This window comes from Heterodontus francisci, chromosome 1, assembly GCF_036365525.1.
Source record: "Heterodontus francisci isolate sHetFra1 chromosome 1, sHetFra1.hap1, whole genome shotgun sequence".
In the NCBI taxonomy this organism is placed as follows: domain Eukaryota; kingdom Metazoa; phylum Chordata; class Chondrichthyes; order Heterodontiformes; family Heterodontidae; genus Heterodontus; species Heterodontus francisci.
This window is the reverse complement of record NC_090371.1, coordinates 97,522,814-97,545,946: the sequence shown is the minus strand read 5'-3', so window position 1 is coordinate 97,545,946 and position 23,133 is coordinate 97,522,814. Positions and strand designations below refer to the sequence as shown.

The 23,133-nt window shown below is 44.5% G+C and overlaps 1 protein-coding gene across 1 annotated transcript in view; it reads right to left on the bottom strand.

The window, feature by feature from the left end:
• mtrex (Mtr4 exosome RNA helicase) overlaps nt 1-21,582 on the bottom strand; it is a 215,437-nt gene extending 193,855 nt beyond the window's left edge. The window contains exons 1-4 of the mRNA XM_068033040.1: nt 21,460-21,582; nt 6,314-6,454; nt 4,429-4,495; nt 3,110-3,172 (exon numbers count right to left, since the gene is read on the bottom strand). Of these exons, the coding sequence (XP_067889141.1) occupies nt 3,110-3,172; nt 4,429-4,495; nt 6,314-6,454; nt 21,460-21,554 (366 nt within the window). The 5' untranslated portion in view covers nt 21,555-21,582. The remainder of the gene's footprint in view (nt 1-3,109; nt 3,173-4,428; nt 4,496-6,313; nt 6,455-21,459) is intronic.
• Nucleotides 21,583-23,133: the final 1,551 nt, after the last annotated feature.

Sequence of the window (23,133 nt, the reverse complement as noted above, 5' to 3'; positions counted from 1 at the left end):
CAGAAGATCCGAGAGTTGAGACAATCAGGATAGAAACTTCCTCCAGAGTTACCAGATTGTGTAATAACTATTACTAGTTTACATCTGCAAATTCCCTTCTAAATGTACTTTTATAGGAATTTACAAGAAAAGTGCAACAAAAAATGATAAAAGCTAAATGGTGCGCACATGAAGGTATGTTTTTAAACTGAGAACCAACCTGCACTTATCTAGTGCCTTTCCTGTCCCTAGGTTGTCTCAAAGTGCTATATAGCAAATGAAGCACATCTAAAGTGTAGTCACTGTTGTAATGTGGAGAAATGTGGTCGCCAATATCCAGGGGGTGGCCGCAGGGGGGGTGGGGGTGGGGAGGGAGATGTGGTTAGGAAACGTGGATTTCTGTCGGACCCAGAGCAAGTACAATGAATGGACCTTCAGCAAGATGTCTGGTCCAGGAAATGCACTGTTCTGACAACATCCTGTGGCCTATGTTAAACAGTGCAGTTCTTCTTTTCTTTGGCCTCCTTATCTCGAGAGACAATGGATACGCGCCTGGAGGTGGTCAGTGGTGTGTGGAGCAGCGCCTGGAGTGGCTATAAAGGCCAATTCTAGAGTGACAGGCTCTTCCACAGGTGCTGCAGAGAAATTTGTTTGTCGGGGCTGTTGCACAGTTGGCTCTCCCCTTGCGCCTCTGTCTTTTTTCCTGCCAACAACTAAGTCTCTTCGACTCGCCACACTTTAGCCCCGTCTTTATGGCTGCCCGCCAGCTCTGGCGAACGCTGGCAACTGACTCCCACGACTTGTGATCAACGTCACAGGATTTCATGTCACGTTTGCAGACGTCTTTAAAGCAGAGACATGGACGGCCGGTGGGTCTGATACCAGTGGCGAGCTCGCTGTACAATGCCTGCAGAGTCTCATCGACAGGTTTGCGGCTGCCTGCAATGAATTTGGCCTAACCATCAGCCTCAAGAAAACGAACATCATGGGGCAGGACGTCAGAAATGCTCCATCCATCAATATTGGCGACCACGCTCTGGAAGTGGTTCAAGAGTTCACCTACCTAGGCTCAACTATCACCAGTAACCTGTCTCTAGATGCAGAAATAAACAAGCGCATGGGAATGGCTTCCACTGCTATGTCCAGACTGGCCAAGAGAGCGTGGGAAAATGGCGCACTGACACAGGACACAAAAGTCCGAGTGTATCAGGCCTGTGTCCTCAGTACCTTGCTCTATGTCAGCCAAGAGCGACGTCTCAATTCATTCCACCTTCGCTGCCTCCGGAGAATACTTGGCATCAGGTGGCAGGACCGTATCTCCAACACAGAAGTCCTCGAGGCGGCCAACATCCCCAGCTTATACACACTACTGAGTCAGCGGCGCTCGAGATGGCTTGGCCTTGTGAGCCGCATGGAAGATGGCAGGATCCCCAAAGACAGTGCAGTTAGAATTGACATAAAAGACTTTGTAAAGTTGATTGACAATTCACAAAAGGTAAATTGTGAAATGATAATGCTCGTAGCACCTTCCACAGGTGCATTGCCATTAAAAATGTGGCAGAATGGATTGCTCGTTGGCTTCAAGATAGAAAGCCGAGAGTGGGAGTAAAAGTAGTTATTCAGAAGGTGGCAAGTGGTATGCCACAAGGATCGGTGCTGGGACCACTGCTGTTCACAATTTATATTAACGATTTGGACTTTGCAATCAAAAAAACAATTTCTAAATTTGCAGATGACACCAAATTCTTTTGGGGGCGGGGAGATAGTCAAGACTGAGAACAAATTACAAGAGAACATTACTAAACTTGCAGAATGGGCAAATAATTAGCAAATTAAGTTCAACAGGGAGAAATGTGAGGTAGTACACATTTTGGTAAGAATGAGGTGGTCACTTATTACTTGGAAGGTGCAAGTACAGGTGGGATAGGAACAAAGGGATCTTGGAGTACAAATACGCCAATCACTAAAAGTTGCACCCCAGGCTAGCAAGCCCATAAAAAAACAAACCAAGCACGAGGCTATCTCTGGGTGGGACAGAATTAAAAAGGTTATGCTAAAACTGTATCAAACCTTGGTTAAACCATACAAAGAATACTGCGTGCAGTTCTGGTCACCATATTATAAAAAGGATATAGAGGCACCAAACAAGGCGCAGAGAGATTTGCAAGGATGATACCAGAAATGCGTAGGTATACAAATCAGGAAAGGCTGGGTCTCTTTTCTCATGAAAAAAGGCTGAGGGGTGACCTAACAGAGGTCTTTAAAATTCTGAAAGGTTTTGATCGAGTAGATATGGAGAGAACGTTTCCTCTTATGGGGAAGAACATACTAAAGGCCATCTATACAACAGTAGCCAAGAAATCGAATAGGGAATTCAGAAGAAACCTCTTTACCCAGAGGGGTGCGAATGCGCAACTTGCTACCACAGGGAGAAGCAAATGGTATAGATGCATTTAAGGGAAAGCTGGACAAGCATATGAGGGAGGATGGAATAGAGGGTTATGATGATAGATTTAGACGAGGAAAGATGGGAGGAAGCTAAAGTGCTGCTTAAGCACTGGCGTGCATTGGTTGGGCTCAAAGGATATCTGGCACAGAAACGGGCCAATCTAGTCCTATGTAAATGCTGAGATCAGTATTTTTAACTACATTATATGTGTGGTATAATTATGTCTTCCTATTTGGTACCCAACATTATTTCTTTATCTTAACTGTTAAAATAAATGCAAGAAGGCTCTGTCCTTGATAGTGTCCCCCAATAACTCCCCCAAGCACAAAGTTTTTGGGGATTGCTTGAGAGAGAGCCCAGAACAGAAAATTAAAGCCAGAATCTTGATTAAACTGGTCTCAGCTAAACCCATTCAAATTAGAGCTTTAACATGTGACTCCATCATCTGACCAGAGCTACAAGTTCGACACATGATTTTATGTCACAGAAACAGAACTAGTGCTGCAGGCTAAATTAACACATTGATGGCACAGATAAAGCATTTCACAAGGTAACCTTTGTTGCATTACTGTCAAGACAGCTTCTCAAATGACAAGATGATGTCCATGAACAGCAATCTCTCTTGTTAAAATAGAAGATTAATAAACACCTAACCATATAGAAAGTGCATGCTGACTGTACCTTTGCTGCTTTTCCAACACGGGGTTTTAGTTGCTGATATTCATCGCACATTGGAATAGCCACCTGAAATTAAGCCAATAAATGTTTACATAATGGGGCCAGAACTCCAAAATAGAATTATCAAAGCCCACTTCAAAGTTCACTTTGAGCAAACAATAGAACTAGTTTACATATTTAAATTAAAAGCGAGACAGAAGGAAAAAGTCTACCTATCTTGTTTGATCTAGTGGAATATTACTAAATTCATCAGGACCTAAAACACAATTACAATAACAGAAATATATTTTATGCAGTCTCCAACATTTATGAAGGAGTAATATGTTAACATATAGCTCTCCCCAAAGTAACAATATTCTTGCTACAATTAAGCAACCAAAAATATATAGTTCTTAAAAGCCAATGCTAAAAAAAAAGTGACATCCAGTCGAGAAAATGTCAGTATTTCGGCTATTTGATCAGAGCTGAAAAGCTACAGAGATCTCTTCCGGAGGGCAAAGTGCAGGGCAGCAGAAAGAGAGGTAAGACCTAGGCGCAGTTGGATGATGGACATCACAGAGCAGTTGCATACGAGTTACAGTGGATGTGTGAAGATGGTGCAAGATATCCAAGCGTGACATACCAAGACAGCAGGTCTCCTGGTAGAAGTAGCTGCAAGCAGCAGCAGCAGCAAAAACCAATGATCATAGATTGCTCCTGTCTCCTTAGTTTTCTGCTTTTCCGCTGGGTATTTTTCACTTTACTGTTCTTGCTGATTTCCATCCTGCTCCTTTATTGAATGACCTCTCTTTTGTTGCTCCTTGCGCATATTGACTCCATTCACTTTTCAGAACTCCTTTGTCACCATTAGCTGGACTGACTCTTCAAACGCTTGTTACTGTTCCCTAATCTACACAAATCCCATAAATTAACCTTCAACTGTGCCCGAGCTCCACTGCTCTCAGTCCTTGGGTTTCACTTCTACACCACCTTGCTTCTCTGCTCGTTTACTGGCTCCCCTGCTGTGAGAGACTAGCATCGAGATCACTACTCAGCTCCGCTGGACTCCTGAATCAACCTTTATTGGCTCTTGGTTGACCACCCATTCTTATCAGCTCTCTATTTTACCAAGGCAAACGCAACCTTATTCTGGGATGGGAAAATAAAAAGTAGTTTGGCCACAATTTGTAACATAGCAACTAAGGTTTAGTGAAGTGTAAGCAGATGGCCACACATGCAACTCAAGTATTTTATATTCACACTGATCATGGATAAAATTAATCTTATAAAAAAAAGAGAAAGTTGAGATCAAAGAAGAAACCAGTTATCATAAAGGCAATTACCTCATGGTTACATCCCTCTACTGTATCAACCTGGTCCACCTTCACCTTGGGCATCAAGTCTGCAAGACTAAGTTACCAAAAAGTTAACAGGCATGCAGCACCTAAATATTACAATTAAACATCATAACATGAAAAATCAACACCAGTGCACTACTGGTGAATCAACCAAAACAAATTTAAAAATAAGCTATTACATATGCAGATTTATTACAGTGACAGTACCTTCATAGTTCCAAACAGTAAGTTTTTGGAGCAGACAACCAACATCTCTGAGCACTATTCGGGCAGGACCCTTGGAAAACAGACTTTCTGGCCCTGACTGAATATGTCCCATAATACATAAAGGATCACCTGTTCTATGCATATGCTAAAATGTCATGAATGTGTGGCAGAAGATTATAATTGAACACAATGGAGCAGGTATACCCAAAAAACTGTTTCCCTGGCTCTACGATAATGAACAGGGGTTAGAAGGTTTACTTAAGTTTCTACTCTTAATTTTTAGAAACAGAATGTACTTCTCAAACAAATATAGCTGTAATTACATGGGAGCTGTTTTTCAGTTAGTTTATGATTATTTTGAACAAGGGCAAGATAGCATGAGACAGTATGTGTACATCAGATGTTGATTTGGGACTTTATATTCAGATTTATGCAGAACTTTTCCCTCCATGAGGTGAAATGGAAAACAGTGTTATTGCAGAGAGGATATTTTGCACGATTTGCTCTCAATGTTGTGTCTATTTCTATATTTTCTGCCTTGGGGAGAGAAGGGTGGGGTTAAAAAGTGCCACGATACAGTGTTTAAATCTTCTCTTCACATGGTGCTGGATTGCTCTGTTGAGAACTGGTGATTAAAAAAATTTCATGTTTTCTTCACATAAGGAACACAGTGCTTCTGCATGACAAAAGTGCCATCAATGGCTTTATCAGAACTCTGGGGTGAGTTTATGTTTTAAATATTTCTCTAAGTTTTCAGATCTTTAATTTTAGTTCAATTTTAAACTTACAGAAATGTTTAAACCAAAAACTCACCCCAAAAGGGTTGATGAAGTCATTGCAAGTGTCTTCAGCATCGAAAGACACAACCTCCTCCCTATGAAGGAATCATGAGATCCATTCTGACATCTTTTCATGCTCCTGCTGGTTTTCGGGAGCAGCATTCCTCAGCTCCACCTTATCAAGAGCAGTGCTGCACCATTATTCTAACAAAGTGTCATGGAGAACAGCATAATTTAATCTGGCACAATACGAGTAGCCCTAAGAAAACTGCTGCTGAATGCAGTGCTTTGCTACGCTCACGTTGACATATTTACAGACACACACAATTCTCAGACTTGCAGCATGGGGATGGAGTGGAAACTTATCCTGTGTTCTCACACACAAGCCAAGTGGATGATAGCAGTTAATCAAAAACAAATTTGAAAAAACATGGAAGTGAATGATGCACTGTGGATTTAAGCAGTCCCTGGATCATTCCACTTTGCTGTGCCCCACCACCTAGATCGATACGAACATATGAATTAGGAGCAGCAGTAGGCCACTTGGCCCTTCAAGCCCATTCAATAAGTTCATGGCTGAACTGATAACTCCACATTTCCAACTACCCCCGATAATCTATGAAGATTCCTATATGGGGTTGGAAAAGCTGACTGGCTAATCTGAAAGTGAATGGTTAGTAACAAATCACAGAGCCACTAGGTTTCAGATTTCACAGGAAAACAAATTGAATTAGCCAAGTAAAAGCCAAGTTGGTTTAACAATTACAAACTAATTAAAGTAGCAAGTGGTATGTTACAGCTTCCTAATATTTTGCTTTGAATATTGTTAACTACAAACAATTTGTAAGTTTTGTTTCAGGCATGTAATTAAAAAAAAAAATTACTTAATTTCCTCAGTGGACATGGCTTCAAGTTTGGGCTTTTTTCCAAACAATACATCATCTGGAGTATCAGTCTCTACTTCACGCTTGTTCTTCACTGAGGAAACTGCATTAGCTCCTTGAGCAACTCCAGCAGACGCCTTCCTACAGAAGACAAATTAACAAAAAAGGTCACCAACATTTTTTTTAAAAAATAGTTTGGTTTTAATCTTGACAATCGTTAAGTAACGCACACAAAGTTGTTAGCAAGTCAACAACATGATTTCCTTGATGGATATAAACCATTTTGAATACTACTAAATGACAATTTGTGTATTTGAATAAAAAATTCCATTAATCTCTGGACACCAAACAATCATAATGCTTGACACTTGCCCCATAAGAAAAAACATCCTCAGTAGTAGAACATTCAAAATACATCTTGCACGTTAATACAAAATCTTTTTAAAAAGTAAAAATGCACAGAACAGCAAGTGATCCCAGTTGAACCTTATTATTCCTCTATGCATCACAGAGAGTACTATGCAAACTCCATCAGCAGAAAGTAAACACAAGAAACAATCATTATTTTTCACTAAAGCTAACCTGACAATCTAAACTAGGCAGATGGGCCTGTCTTGACACTGAAGCAAAGTACAGTGGCTCACTGAGCTGGGCAGTCTCACACTACATGGGGTGAAAATCCAGTGCCGCATCACATCTCGTCTGCCAAGTGCTCAACAGGGGCCCTTGACAAATTGTAAACTTTCCTGGTGTTTAATTTAAAATCTCACAAGCAGAGATTTGCTCTTCCATACTATTATGAGTGCGCTTCTATTTTTCTTTTAAATTTTGGAGCACTTACATTTAAATTGTGGAAATGGATTCATTAGAAGGCTCAAGATTTCATAGAAACTCGACTTTGCTTTGCTGTTGACAGTTCACTAAAAGGGCACTGAGATGTTTAAAAACAACCTTGCTGGAAGTCAAGCAATAAACAACAAAAACCTTGGTGACCTGGGGAAGATGTTTACAGAGAAAGCACATGTCGAGGTTTATGGAGGTCAAGAGGCTGACTTGCTGTTTGGGGTTTAGATATTCTTTTCAAGTCAGTTGGGATGTGAACTTTTTTGAAGACAGTTTTCCCTGCCAAGGAAAAAGGAAACACCCAGCTCACCTCCTTCTCTATCTCGATGAAGAAATCCTGCAAAGATTTGTGGGAGAGCTAAAATCCCTGGTGCTGTATCTCTCCTAGGAAACTGAAAAACCCTGCGATTGAAGTGTGTTGGCTGAAACCCCTGATGCCACATGTCTCCTAGAAAGCCTACCAGATGATTTCTTGACATCTCCAGAACGAATTGCTTCTGAAAAGATCCCAGTGATCCATCTCCATATACCCAGATGCCAGACAAAAGGGACAACTGACATCCTTCCATATCTACTCTTTTTTTCCTTCGAGAATTCGCAAGTATTTGGCCAAAGCATTTTATTTTTTTTTTTTAAACACATCTCTGCAGAGAGAATTTCTGGGGTTTTTTCAGTATGGGTGCGAGTGTCTGCGTGGGGAATTTAGAAAGGGAACTTCCATATTTCAATCTGTGTGTTAATGCTTTGCTTTGTTACTGGAGAAGTCTTGTTTTATAATAAGCTGATAATGTTGTTATTTATTGAAGAAACCTGATTGGTGTATTTTATTTTGGGATAAGGAGCAAAGTGTATGATTGACTGCACTGGTAACTGGGTAAACATTTAAATCGACATGACCTGTGGAAAAGTGGAATTAGAAAAGACAGTGCACTCCTCTTGTTTCAGTCGTAACACTACTCCTTAAATATTCAATTCTTAACCTTTGGGAAGCAGCTCTGTACGTATATGAATCCAACAAGCAAAGAGATCCTTATTAATCAGGACAGTTGAAGTCCAGCTTGGCAGCAGCCAAACTAAGGCTCAGAAATACCTGCAGACGTGCGATTCAAGTGGTGCATCTAGGGCATCAGGTTCGTCTTTCACTATAAAACTTCTCAGAAATTAGATGCAAGTGAATGATACCATTATTCACACGGCACCATAATTTCTAAGACCTTTTGTGTTACTGTCAATACCCTTGCCAAAATCGTGCTATTGTAGCTCCTCCCAAACCAAATCAACAAAAATCACAAATTTCTTACATTTAAGCCAGTTTTCTAGAACGAAAACGTAATGCTACACGTGAATGGGTAGAAAGCACAGGGATGAAATTAAAAAGGAAACTAGAAAAGCAAAAAGAGGGCACGAGAAACCACTGGCAAATAAAATCAAGGAAAACCCAAAGATGTTGCACACATAAAGAGCAAGAGGATAACTAAGGAATGAGTAATGGCCTATTGAGACCAAAAAGGTATCCTGTGTGGGAAGGTGGAAGACATGGGCACGGTTCTTAATGAATACTTTGCACCTGTCTTCACAAAAGAGGGGGACGATGCAGACATTGTAGTTAAGGAGGATGAGGGTGAAACATTGGATGGAATAAACATAGTGAGAGAGTTAATATTAAAGACTTTCACAACATTGAAAGTAGATAAATTGCTAGGCCCAGATGAAATGTATCCGAGGCTGCTAAGAGAAGCAAGGGTGGATATAGCAGAGGCACTGACCATCATTTTCCAATCCTCCCTGGCTAAAGACATAGTGCCAGAGGACTGCTAATATATTATTATTTAAAAAGGGAGAAAGGAATAGACCAAGTAATTACAGGCCAGTCAGCCTCTCCTGGGCAGTGAACAAAGAACAAAGAAAATTACAGCACAGGAACAGGCCCTTCGGCCCTCCAAGCCTGCGCCGATCCAGATCCTCCATCCAAACATGTCACCTATTTTCTAAGGGTCTGTATCTCTTTACTTCCTGCCCATTCATGTATCTGTCTAGATACATCTTAAAAGATGCTATCGTGCCCGCGTCTACCACCTCCGCTGGCAACGCATTCCAGGCACCCACCACCCTCCGTGTAAAGAACTTTCCACGCATATCCCCCCTAAACTTTTCCCCTCTCACTTTGAACTCATGACGCCTAGTAATTGAATCCCCCACTCTGGGAAAAAGCTTCTTGCTATCCACCCTGTCTATACCTCTCATGATTTTGTACACCTCAATCAGGTCCCCCCTCAACCTCCGTCTTTCTAATGAAAATAATCCTAACCTACTCAACCTCTCTTCATAGCTAGCGCCCTCCATACCAGGTAACATCCTGGTGAACCTCCTCTGCACCCTCTCCAAAGCATCTCCATCCTTTTGGTAATGTGGCGACCAGAACTGCACACAGTATTCCAAATGTGGCCGAACCAAAGTCCTATACAACAGTGGGGAAATAACTGGACAGCATTCTGAGGGAGAGTATTAATCGTCATTTCAAAAGGCATGGATCGATCAGGGACAATCAGCACAGATTTGTGAAGGGAGGTCGTGTCTGACTAAATTGGTTGAATTCTTTTTCAGGAAGTAACAAGGAGGGTTGATGAGTGTAGTGAATTGGTTATAGGCTATGGAGATTTCAGTAAGGCTTTCTGAAAGGTCCCACGTGGCAGACAGGTCAAAAAACTAAAAGCCCATGGGTTCCAAGGCAAAATGGCAAGTTGGAACCAAATTTGGCTCAGTAGCAGGAAGCAAAGGGTAATGGTTGATAAGTATTTTTCTGACTGGAAGGCCATTTTCAGTTGTGTTCCACAGGGCTCAGTACAAGGTCCCTTTCTTTTCATTGTATATATCAATGATTTGGACTTCAAAGTAGTGAGTATGATTAAAGAGCTTGCAAATGATACAAAAATTAGCCGTGTGGTTGATACTGAGGAAGAAAGCTGTAGCCTGCAGGAAAATATCAATCGACTGTCAGGTGGGCAGAAAGGTGGTGAATAGAATTCAATCCACAGAAGTGCAAGATAATGTATTTGGGGAGGACAAACAAGGCAAGGGGTCGGCGCAGTGGTTAGCACAGCAGCCTCACAGCTCCAGTGACCAGAGTTCAGTTTCGGGTACTGCCTGTGTGGAGTTTGTAAGTTCTCCATGTGACTGCATGGGTTTCCGCCGGGTACTCCGGTTTCCTCCCACAGCCAAAGACTTGCAGGTTGTTAGGTAAATTGGCCATTGTAAATTGCCCCTAGTGTAGGTAGGTGGTAGGAAAATGGTGGGGATGTGGTAGGGAATATGGGATTAATGTAGGATTAGTATAAATGGGTGGTTGTTGGTCAGCACAGACTTGGTGGGCCGAAAGGCCTGTTTCAGTGCTGTATCTCTAAATAAAAATAAAATAAATAATAAATGATAAGATACTGAATAATTTAGAGGAACAGAGAAGTTTGAAGGAAGAGAGAGACCACGGAGTGTGTATACATGGATTTCTGAGGGTAGCAGGATAGATACATACGGCAGTTAAGAAGGCACATGGACGCTTTCCTTAAGCCGTGGCACAGAATACAAGAGCAGGGAAGTTATGCTATAACTACATAAAAGACTCGTTAGCCACAGCTAGAGTACTACTGACAGTTTTGGTCGCCACATCACAGGCTGAAACAATGGGTCACAATGCCATGCACTGCCATCTGCACACTCTCGACTTCTCTCTTAAGCAGCACAGACTCACAATCTCAAACTTGTCCTGGTCCACAGTTTCCTTTATCCTTCACCTCACCCATGCTTTCACAAAAACTTTTATCTTCCTTTCAGGTGTGAAGGATTACAAGCTTCAACAACTCATGGGTACCAACACCCCTCAAGATACTTTTTCCCTCTTCCCTTGGATGCCATCTTTTGTTCAAATCTCACCCCTTGCTGTGGATTCACAATATCCCCTGGCCTTCTCTTCTGACTCTGAATGATCTGCCCTCAATTAAGGCCTCAGCTTCTTCCCCTTACACTCCAACCTCAACGAATTGAGCTCAGCACTACGCTGAGCTCTTGTTCTGATTAGATTTTAGATTAGAGATACAGCACTGAAACAGGCCCTTCGGCCCACCGAGTCTGTGCCGAACATCAACCACCCATTTATACTAATCCTACACTAATCCCATATTCCTACCACATCCCCACCTGTCCCTATAATTCCCTACCACCTACCTATACTAGTGACAATTTGTAATGGCCAATTTACCTATCAACCTGCAAGTCTTTTGGCTTGTGGGAGGAAACCGGAGCACCCGGAGGAAACCCACGCAGACACAGGGAGAACTTGCAAACTCCACACAGGCAGTACCCGGAATCGAACCCGGGTCCCTGGAGCTGTGAGGCTGCGGTGCTAACCACTGCGCCACTGTGCCGCCTCCATGCCCACTTCTTTGGCCAGGGGTCTTCCCTCCACTCAGTGGACCCTTTAACATGTCCAATATTCTACCTCCACCTGGACCCCTCCCTCTAGCCTCTTACCCTCCCTCAATCTCATCATGGAGAACTGCCTGCATGACATCGGCCATCTCAATTTCTCTGCTCCCCTTGCTCGCTCTAGCCTATCTCCCTCTGAACTTGCAACACTCCGTTCTCTCAGGTCCAAAGCTAAGATTGTCATCACACCTGCTGACAAGGATGGTGCTGTTGTTGTCTGAGGAACCAACCTCTACCTAGTAGAGGCCAATGGCCAACTCTTGGACACTTCATCTGACCTCCCCCAGCACCAAACATTAAGCCATTTTATCCATGAGTGTCACTGACCTCATCTCCACTTGCTTCCACAGCTTCCCACCTCTCAGTCCCCCAACCCAATAGCCCACTTCTTCCTCATTCCCAAAATCCAGAAACAGAACTGCCCTGGTAGACCCATCGTTTCAGCCTGTTCCTGCTCCATTGAACTGATTTCTTCCAATTGCGAGTCTATTTTTCCTCCCCTTGTCTAGTTTCTTCCCACTGATTCTTCTGACACCCTCCATCACCCCAACAGCTTCCTGGGCCTCACCATCTCCGATTCACCATGGACGACCAATATCTCTAAACCTCCATCAGGCTGGTCTGAGAACTCTGCAATTCTTGCTTGAACGGAGGCCCACCAGTTCCCATCCACCACCACCCTCCTCCGCCTGGCTGAACGTTCTCACATTTAACAACTCCTCCTTCAACTTCACACATTTCCTCCAAATAAAATGCATTGTCATGGGTACCCACATGGATCCTCACACTATGCCTGCTTTTTTATGGGATATGTGGGACATTCCTTGTTCCACAGGAACATAGGAGCAGGAGTAGGCCATTCAGCCCTTGGAGCTTGCTCCGCCATTCTACATCATGGCTAATTGTTGACCTCAACGCTATATTCCCACACTATCCCCATATCCCTTGATGTCATTAGCAACTAGAAAACTGTCTCTGTCTTGAACTGACTCAGTGATTGAGCTTCCACCACCCTCTAGGGCAGAGAATTTCAAAGGTTCACCACCCTCTGAACGAAGAAGTTCCTCCTTATCTCAGTCCTAAATGGCTTACCCTTTATTCTGAGATTGTGGCCGGTAAATTATTAGAATCAATTCTGAGAGACAGGATAAACTGCCAGTTAGAGACTGAATTTGAGAAACTAACAAGGAAGATTGATGAGGGTAGTGCAATGGATGTGGTCTACATGGATTTTAGTAAGGCATTTGACAAGGTGCCACATGGCATAAAGGTCAGAAAAATGAAAGCCCATGAGATACACAGGAATGTGGCGAGTTGGATCCAAAATTGGCTCAGTGACAGGAAACAAAGAGTAGTGGTCGACGGACGTTTTTGCAAACGAAAAGCGGTTTTCAGTGGCATTCCACAGGGCTCAGTGTTGGGTCCCTTGCTGTTTGTGGTACATATTAATGATTTGGACTTACATGTGGGAGGCATGATTGGGAAATTTGCTGATGACACAAAAATTGGCTGTGCAGTTGATAGTAAAGAGGATAGCTGTAGACCCCAGCATGATATCAATGGTTTGGTTGAGTGGGCAGAAAAGTGGCAAAGGGACTTCAATCTGGAGAAATGAGAGGTAATGCATTCGGGGAGGGCAAACAAAGCGAGGGAATACACAATAAATGGGAGGATATTGAGAGGGGTAGAAGAAGTGACAGACCTTGGAGTACATGTCCACAGGTTCCTGAAGGAGACAGTTAAATGGTGGTGAAGAAAGCATATAGAATGCTTTCCTTTATTGGCTGAGGTATAGAATACAAAAGCAGGGTTGTACTGCTGCAACTGTATAAAACGCTGCTTAGGCCACATCTGGAGTATTGCTAACAGTTCGGGTCACCACATTACAGGAAGGGCATAATTGCTCTGGAAAGAGTGCAGAAGAGATTTACAAGAATGTTGCCAGAGCTTGAAAAGTGCAGCTATGAGGAAAGATTGGATCAGCGAGCATTGTTTTCCTTAGAACAGAGGGGTGACTTAATTGAAGCGTACAAAATTATGAGGAGCCTGGATAGACAGCAAGAACCTGTTTCCCCCAAGGGGAGGTCAATTACCAAAGGCACAGATTTAAGGTGATTGATAGAAGGATTAGAGGGGACATGCGGAAAAACTTTTTCACCCAGAGGGTGGTGGGTGTCTGGAATTCACTTACAGGAATGGTGGTGGAGGCAGAAACCCTCAACTCATTTAAAAGGTACCTGGACCTGCACCTGAAGTGCTGTAACCTGCAAGGCTACTGACCAGATGCTAGAAGGTGGGATTCGATTGGGTGGCTAGTTTTTTTCAGCAGGCACAGACACGATGGGCTGAATAGCCTCCTTCTGCGCCGTAACTTTTCTAAGGGTCGATGATGTCACCTGGGTCTAGACACCACAGCCAGGGGAAACATCCTTTCTGCATCTACCCTGTCAAGCCCTTTAAGAATTTTGTAAGTTTCTATGAAATCGCCTCTCATTCTTCTAAACTCCAGAGAATACAGGCCCAGTCTCCTCAGTCTCTCCTCATAGGACAATCCCACCATCGCAGCAATTAGTCTGGTGAATCACTGCTGCATTCCCTCTATGGTAAGTATATCCTGCCTCAGGCAACGGGACCAGAACTGCACACAATAGTCCAGGTGTAGCCTCACCAATGCTCTATGCAACTGAAGCAAGACTCCACTACTCCTGTACTCAAATCCTCTTGCAATGAAGGCCAACATACCATTAACCTTCCGAACTGCTTGCTGCATCTGCATGCTAGCTTTCAGTGATGTATGTACAAGGACACCGAGGTCCCTTTGGACATCAGCACTTCCCAATCTCTCACCATTTAAGCAATATTATGCATCTCTGTTCCTCCTACCAAAGTGGATAATCTCACATTTGTCCACATTATACTCCATCTGCCATGTTCTTGCCCAATCACCCAGCCGGTCCAAATTCCCTTGAAGCCGCTTTGTGTCGTCCTCACAACTCACATTCCCACCAAGTCTTGTGTCATCCGCAAACTTGGAAACATTACATTAATATAGATTGTGAACAGCTCGGGCCCAAGCACTGATCCTTGTGATACCCCACTGGTCATAGCCTGCCAAGCTGAGAATGACCTATTTATTCCTATTCTCTGTTTTTTGCCTGTTAACCAATTCTCAATCTATGCCAATATATTATCCCCCAATCCTAAGGGCTTCAATTTTGCTTCGTAACTTCCTATGTAGAACTTAATCAAAAGTCTTCTGAAAGTCCAAATACACCACAGCCACTGGTTCCCCCTTATCCACTCTGCTAGCAACATCCTCAAAACATGAAACCCTTCATAAAGCCATGTTGACTCTGCCCAATCAAACCATTATTTTCTAAGTATCCAGTAATCACATCTTTTATAACAGATTCTGGTATTTTCCCTACTTCCAACATCCGGCTAACAGGTCTGTAGTTCCGGTCTTACTCAGGCCACCTCCTACACCTAAGTTCTGATGAAGGGTCACTTACCTGAAATGGCTTCTCTCTCCACAGATGCTGCCAGACCGGCTGAATATTTTCAGCATTTCTTGTTTTTATTACCCTTCCTACATTGATGACTGTACAGCTTCCTGCTCTCGCCCTGAACTGGAAACTTCCATCGACTTTCTGCTTCCAATTTCCACCCTTATCTCACTTTCACATGGTCCATCTCCGATTCTTCCCTTCCCTTTCTTGACTTCTCTGTCTTCATTTCTGGGGAAAGGCTATCAACTAATATTCGCTATAAGCCCAGGGACTCCCACAGCTACCAGAACTACACTTCCTCACACCCCATTTCCTGGAAGGACTCGATATCCATTCTCCCAGTTTCTCCGTCTCATCTGTTTGGACAATACAACCTTCCATACCAGCGCTTCCAATATGTCTTACTTTTTCCTCAATCGAGGATTGTGGGTGACAGAGTCTTCAACCGTGCCTGATCTATTTCATGCACTTCTGCTTTTGCCCCTTCCCCTCCCTCCCCGAACCATGACAGGGTTCCCCTTTTCCTCACCTTCCACCCCACCAGCCTCTGTATTCAATGGATCATCCTCCACCATTTCTGCCTCCAATGTGATGCCACCACTAAACACATCATCTCCTCCCCTTTCAGTGTTCTGAAGGGACTGTTCCCTCCACAACATGCTGGTCCACTCCTCCGTCACCCCCAATACCTCCCCACCTTTCTTACAGCACCTTTCCATGCAAGTGCAGGAGATGCAACATCTGCCCTCACACCTCCTCCCTTCTCACCATTCAAGGCCCCAAACATTCCTTCCAAGCGAAACAGTGATTTACTTGTACTTCTTTTAATTTAGCATCCTGTCTTCACTGCTCACAATGTGGTCTGCTCTACACTGGAGAGACCAAACACAGGCTGGAGGAACACCTGCACTCAGTCCACAAGGACAACCCTGAGCTTCCTGTCACTTGTCATTTCAATTCTCTACCTTGCTCCCACTCTGACCTTTCTGTCCTTGCCTGCTACAATGTTCCAATGAAGCTCAACACAATCCCTGGAACAGCATCTCATCTTTCGACTGGGCACTTTACAGCCTACCAAACTCAACAATGAGTTCAAGAATTTTAGATCATAACCTCTGACCCCATTTTTTTCTTTTTTTTTTGTGTTTCCTTGGATGCTTATTTTCTTTTCCCTTGTTTCTTTCTTAACCCCTTTACTCTGCATTCAGATGGCTGTTATCCTGCTATTCACGTCTCATCCAGACATCTGTTCTTTACTTGTCCCATTACCACTCCCTTTGCTTTGTACCATGAAACCTATCATTTAATCACTCCTGCACTCCTTCCCATCACAGACCTTCTGTTTTGTTCTTTCCACCCCCCAATTTCACTTGCTCAAAACCTACTGCAATTCTAAGTTTTCCCAGTTCTGATGAAAGGTTAACAACCTGAAGCGTAAACTCCTTTTCTCTCTCCACAATTGTTGCCTGACCTGCTGAGCATTTCCAGCACTTTCAGTTTTCCTTACAGATTTCCAGCATCCGCAGTATTTTGCTTTTGGGTAAGCTCGGGTTGTTTGCTTTGGAACAGAGGAGGCCGAGGGGAGATCTAATTGAGGTGTATAAAATTATGAGGGACCTAGATAGAATGGATAGGAAGGACCTATTTCCCTTAGCGAACAGAACAATAACTAAGGGGCATAGATTTAAACGAACTGGTAGAAGGATTCGAGGGGAGTTGAGGAGAAATCTTTTCACCCAGAAGGTGGTGGAGGTCTGGAACTCTGGCTGAAATGGGTGTTGGAAGCTGAAACCCTCATTTCATTTAAAAAGCACTTGGATATGCACTTGAAGAGCCTTAACCAGCAAGGCTATGGACCAAGAGCAGGAAAGTGGGATTAGACAGGATATTTCTTTTTTGGCCAGCAGACATGATGGGCTGACTGGGCTCCTTCGATGTTGTAAATTTCTATGAATCTATTTAAGTTCAAGAGTTCAAAGTAATTCACTAAAGTAAAATAAAAACTCAGTTTATCTTAAATTCTTAGCTAAAACACTACTTCTTTGTCATTGTGCACAATATACTATAACTTGTACACAGTGGAGCACCTGCACATGCTGGTGATAAAAATGAGAAGGAGGGAAAAATTTGTTTAGACCTGTTTTCAGGTTTGAATTGGTTTTCAGGTTCACAACATATGCCAAAATCATCGCATGTATACATTTTAGGATCAATGTTACTAATGGAGAGAGTCACAATTCGAACAGCGTTTTTTTTTGTTGGGTGAGGCGGGGTTGGGGAAAGAGAGAAACATCTTTGAAGAAGTGTCAGGATGTCAATAGAGGCTGTCCTACACATACGTGGGCTCCTGGGTCCACTGGTCACACAGAGAACATCAGACCAGACAGTCAATGGTTAGAAATCCAATGGATCATTAGTGTGTGATTGTGTCTAAGGGCTGCATATCACCAAGGGGCAGCACATAAAAGAAGAAGAGTGGACAAAGGACAGAACCTTGGGGTCTCCTGAACTAATGGTTTGTGTGGGGGTGAAGTGGGAGAGGAGAAGCTATCGCTGAAGATGCTTTGGCTCGAAATGGACAGTGAAGAAAGGAACAACTGAAAGCAGTCCCAGAGATGGAAACGGAGCACAAGCATTGAAGGAGGATGGAGTGGAGTGGAGTGGTCAACCATGTTAACAGCTGCAAAGCGGTCAAGGAAAATGCCCCACAATCACTGTCACAGAGCAGTATGTGACATGGATTCGGGTCATTTCATGGCTGTGGCATGACAAAATCCTGACTGGAGAGATTCATACAAGGTGTTGTGGGAAAGATGGGGACAGACAGAGATTAACCATTCAGTTACTTATTGATTCTCCCCTTTCCAACAACGCCAAACTTTCCCCCAGCTCGCCTCAGCTCTTGATCCTCCCCCATGCCATCTCCAAACTTATCTTGAAGAGATGCACCTCATGCTTCCTTAACTCTAACCTAACTGAACAGCTGACAACATAGCTTCCCTTCCTGGTCCCCATGCTAGCTATTACAAATGGTTCCATCTCCTTGGGCACTTGCAGTCCCCTTTTCAAAACCACAATCATCACTCCTTTCAAAAAGAAATTGCCCCTCAACTCCATTATTATTGCCAGCCAGCATGTCATCTCCAATCTCCCATTCCAATCTTTGACTATATCCCCTCCCAGATGTGCCCATATCTTCCAAACCTGTTTGAATTCCTCCCTTCAGGTTTCCACCAATTCTACATCTCAACAGTCCTAACCAATGTCTCAAAAGGCACTATTCATTATCTCTTCTTATTCAGCTCTCTGCAGTTTCAATATACTTAACAATACCATCCTCCTCTCCAGCATCTTTCCTCTGTTGTCCAGCTCCATGGTACTATTGCACTTTTACCTATTCAATTGTAACCAGATAATATTTAGCTGTTGCTTCTCTTTCCACCCCAACATCATTGGTTCCACTCTAGATTCCCCTCCACATACCCCTCAGTTGCTGTATCCTCCTTTTTGGCACCACTCCTCATCCCTTTGGCCTGAAATATTAATTTCCTTCCGCTGCTGTGCACCACCTTGGGGACTATATCCCCATTAAAGGTACTGTATAAATCCAAGCTGCTGTGTTGGTTACTGCAATACACAGTTAATTCTGTGTTCAAAGTGACTCCTGACAACATAGAGCGATCGCAGACGTCATCAATGCGTGCTAACATTTGCCAGCCTGCCAGTATAAGCGCGCACATTACGTCACCACGCAAAGACGTCCTCACCCCTCAATAGGTGTCTCCATTCACCCGAACAGTACCCCGCTCCGTCCCACCATCCCTGCTTCAATCGCCGCTTCACCCCCCTCGATCTCCACCATGCCGCTGCCTTCCCTCAGCCACTCAATCCCCCGCCCGTTTCACCCCTCTCAGCCACTCGCTCCCGCCCCGCTGGTCGCTCTCCCCCCTCGACCATTTGCTCCAGGCCTCCCTGTTTCCCCCCCCCCCTCTCAGCCACTCGCTCCCAACCTCGGCGCTTTCTCTGCACCCCGGCCGCTTCCCTCCCTCAGCCGCTCGCTCCAGACCTTGCCACTGCTCCCCCCACCTCCCCTCAGCCGATCATTCCCCACTCCTTGCTTTCCCCAACCCTGTTCTCTGGCCACTCGCTCCCTACCAGCTGCTCACTCCAGGCTGCGCCGCTTCCCTCCTCTTAGCCACTCGTTCCCATGTCACCCATCACCCCTCGCAGCCTGTCATTCTTCTTAGGGTGGTGCAGCAGAGAACGATGGAACATGGGAGCAAGTGGCCGTCAGAAGGGAAGCGGCGCGGCCTGGAGCGAGCGGCCGGCTGGAGAGTGGGGTGGGGAGTGGGGGAAGCGAGGAGCGAGCGGTCCGGGGCTGGAGAGGGCAGGGGGAGCAGTGAGGCCGGAGCAAGTGGTGAGAAGATGGGCGCAGGACGGAGCAGCAAAGAGAAACACAATGGCAGGAGGGAGCAGTGGGGGGGGGGGCTGTTGGGGGTGGGATGGAAGTGGCGATGGCAGCCATTGAGGGGATTTTCGGGTTGAATTTGTTTTTTGTGATAAATTGACCAGCGCCATCTTTATTACTGGCAATTGCCTGAGTTTTCACAGACAGTGACGTTTTAGTGGATGTGGCTGCATTTGCACATGTGCTAGTATTGCGCCACCTAGAGGTTTCATTGTCAGCCTGAACTGCTCTTGCAGCCACAGCATTTATGTGGCTGGTCCAGTTCAGTTTCTGATTTCATTTTTTTTGATTTAGAGATACAGCACTGAAACAGGCCCTTCGGCCCACCAAGTCTGTGCCGACCATTAACCACCCATTTATACTAATCCTACACTAATCCCATATTCCTACAACATCCTCACCTGTCCCTATATTCCCCTACCACCTACCTATACTAGGGGCAATTTATAATGGCCAATTTACCTATCAACCTACAAGTCTTTTGGCTGTGGGAGGAAACCGGAGCACCCGGAGGAAACCCACGCAGACACAGGGAGAACTTGCAAACTCCACACAGGCAGTACCCAGAATTGAACCCGGGTCGCTGGAGCTGTGAGGCTGCGGTGCTAACCACTGCGCCACTGTGGTCAATGGTAACCCCTAGGATGTTGATAGTGGGGGAATTCAGTGATGGGAACGCCACTGAATGTCATGGGGAGATGTTTAGAATCTCTCTTGCTCGAGATGAGCATTGCCTGGCACTTGTGGGGCACGAATGTTACTTGTCACTTATCAGCCCAAACCTGGATATTGTCCAGGTCTTGCTGCATCTGGATGCGGGCTGCTTCAGTGTGGAAGGAGTCGTGAATGGTGTTGAACATTGTGCAATCAGCGAACATTCCCACTTTATGATGGAGGGAAGGTCATTGATAAAGCAGCTGAAGATGGTATGGCCATGTCGGATTTGTCCTGCTTTTTGTGCACAAGACATACCTGGGCAATTTTCCAAATTGCTGGCCAGATGCCAGTGTTATAGCTGTACTGCAAAAGCTTGGCTTGGGGTGCAGCTAGTTCTGGAGCACAAGTCACAAAGTCACAAACACCATGATTGAATCTGCCCCTACCACACTCTCAGGCAGCGCATTCCAGAGCATAACCACCTGCTGCGTACAAACATTTTTTCTCACCTTTCCATTTGTAATACCGTACTTGTAAGTTTATTTCTGTGCTAATCCACGAAACCTCACAAACATCCAGAAAACCTGCTCCCACTGTACTCTCATTACATTTGGTTCCAGTCATTACCACACACTGCACAAAAAGGTTTTTCATCAAATCCCCTTAACAGTTTTACTTCTCTACTTTACCTGTCATAATCTTGCACACTTCTATCAAATCTCCCCTCAGTCTCCTTTGTTCCAAGAACAACATTATAGCCGAAATCCCTCATCCCAGTGACCATTCTGGGAAATCACCTCTGCAGCCTCTCAAAGACCCTCCAAAAACGATGATGAATGATTTCAAAGGGAAATTGGATGGGCACTTGAGAGAAATAAACTTGCAGGGCTACTGGGATACGGCCGAGGAATGGGACTGACTGGATTGCTGCACAGAGAGCCGGCATGGACTGAATGGGCCAACTGGCCTCCTACACCGTAAGTGACCCTCTGACTCTTTGACTATCAACATTTCCAGGTTTAGTGCCGAGAGCGACACGCGGCCGCCAGCGTGAGTCCGCCTCCCACCGGGCGGCTTGGCCGAGGAGATGAGGGGGATGGCGGGGACCGGCGGGGGTTGGTTTCAGTCACCGAGATTCTTATTCCTGTGCGTTTGATTTAACAATAACACGAGCGATCAGTCTTTCTTACCCTGGTCTCCCACCGGCACCATCAGCTCCTTTAGCCTTTTTCGACGATTCTTCCTCGAACACGCTGAATAGATCATCCCCGAAAGCATCAGCCATCGCTGCCCGCTCACCCACAATACACCAGCTGTACGGCGGCCAAAAACAGGCAAAATCAGCGAAAGCAAATTGGCCATTTCAACTTCCGGCGCAGTCAAACTGAGGTGTGTCAAAATGCTCAGTGTGCGTCATTTCAATGACGAATTTGCTTCCCCTCAAATCTACAGAATGCCATTTATTGGAAATTATTCTCATTTAATGTAGTTCTGTGATTTGTTGTCAGCTTTATTCCAGAGTTTGAATTCATTCACAGTCTGTGCTTAATCTTACCTTAACAACGTTCCTGGCATAAAAGAAGGAAAATACAGTAGGTGCTGGAAATCTGAAATAAAAACAGAAAGTGCTGGAAATGCTCAGCAGATCAAGCAGCATCTGTGGAGAGAGCATCCAGAGATGCTGTCTGACCTGCTGATTATTTCCAGCACTTTCTGTTTATATTTCAATGTTGCTGACATTTTATTTGCTTACGAGGCTGAATCTCATCACCCTGTTTAAAGGGTCTCCAAAGCAAACTATTGAGAAATTCACACAGATTGGCACCCCGTTCACCACAGGTTTCCATTAACCTGATAGGCCCTGACAATCATGGTGGGGAGGAATTCTCAGTTTAGGAAAAAGGAAAAATTATCAGAAGCATGGTATCGTCAGACAAATGCGACATGGACAGAGAAACTGGGAGAATGGAATGGAATCCTTACAGAAGTGAAGAAGTGTTGGCGAGGTAGCTATCAGAGTCATTGGGCTTATTGGTCAATAGCCTATCTCCGGAAATGGAGATAACGAAGTCAAGGAAGGGAAGGGAAAAGTCGGAGATAAACCAGGTGAAAGCGAGACAAGGGTGGAAATTGAAGGCAAATTTGATTAAACTTGCCTGTTCAGGGCATAAAGTCATCAATGTACCAGAAAAAGAGGTGAAGGAGGGAGGGGATTGGAGAAGGACTGGAACAAAAAATGTACCACATATCCCACAAATAAATATGCATAGCTAGGATCTATACAGCTTCCCATAGCAACAATTTTTATTTGGAGGAAGTGAGTGGAGTTAAAGAATTTGTTCAGTATAAGAACAAGTTCAGCCAGGGGGAGAAAGGTGATAGTGGATGGGAACTGGTTGGACCTCTGTTCGAGGGAAAAAGCGGAGAACCGTCAGACCATACCAATGGAGGATGGAGGTGTAGATAGATTGAACGTCCATGGTGAAAGGAGACAGTCAGGTCCTGGAAACTGTTAAAGTGGCGAAGGGCATTGGAAGAGTTGCAGATGTAGGTGAAAAGACACTGGACAAGGGGAGGAAAAACAGAGTTGAGATAGGAAGAAATTAGTTCTCTGGGGCTAGTGCAGGCTGAAATGATGGTTCTACTAGGGCAGTCCTGTTGTGGATCTTGGGAAAGAGGGAGAAGTGAGTTGTTCGGGGTTAGAAGCCATGGAGGGAAGATCTCCAGAGGAGATGAAATCAGTGACAGCTTTGAAAATAATAGATTGATGTTCAGTGGTGGGGTCATGATCTGAGGAGATGTCAGAGAGTTACCATTCATCCTCTGCTAGGTACAGGCCAGTTCACTATACAATAGCAGCGCCA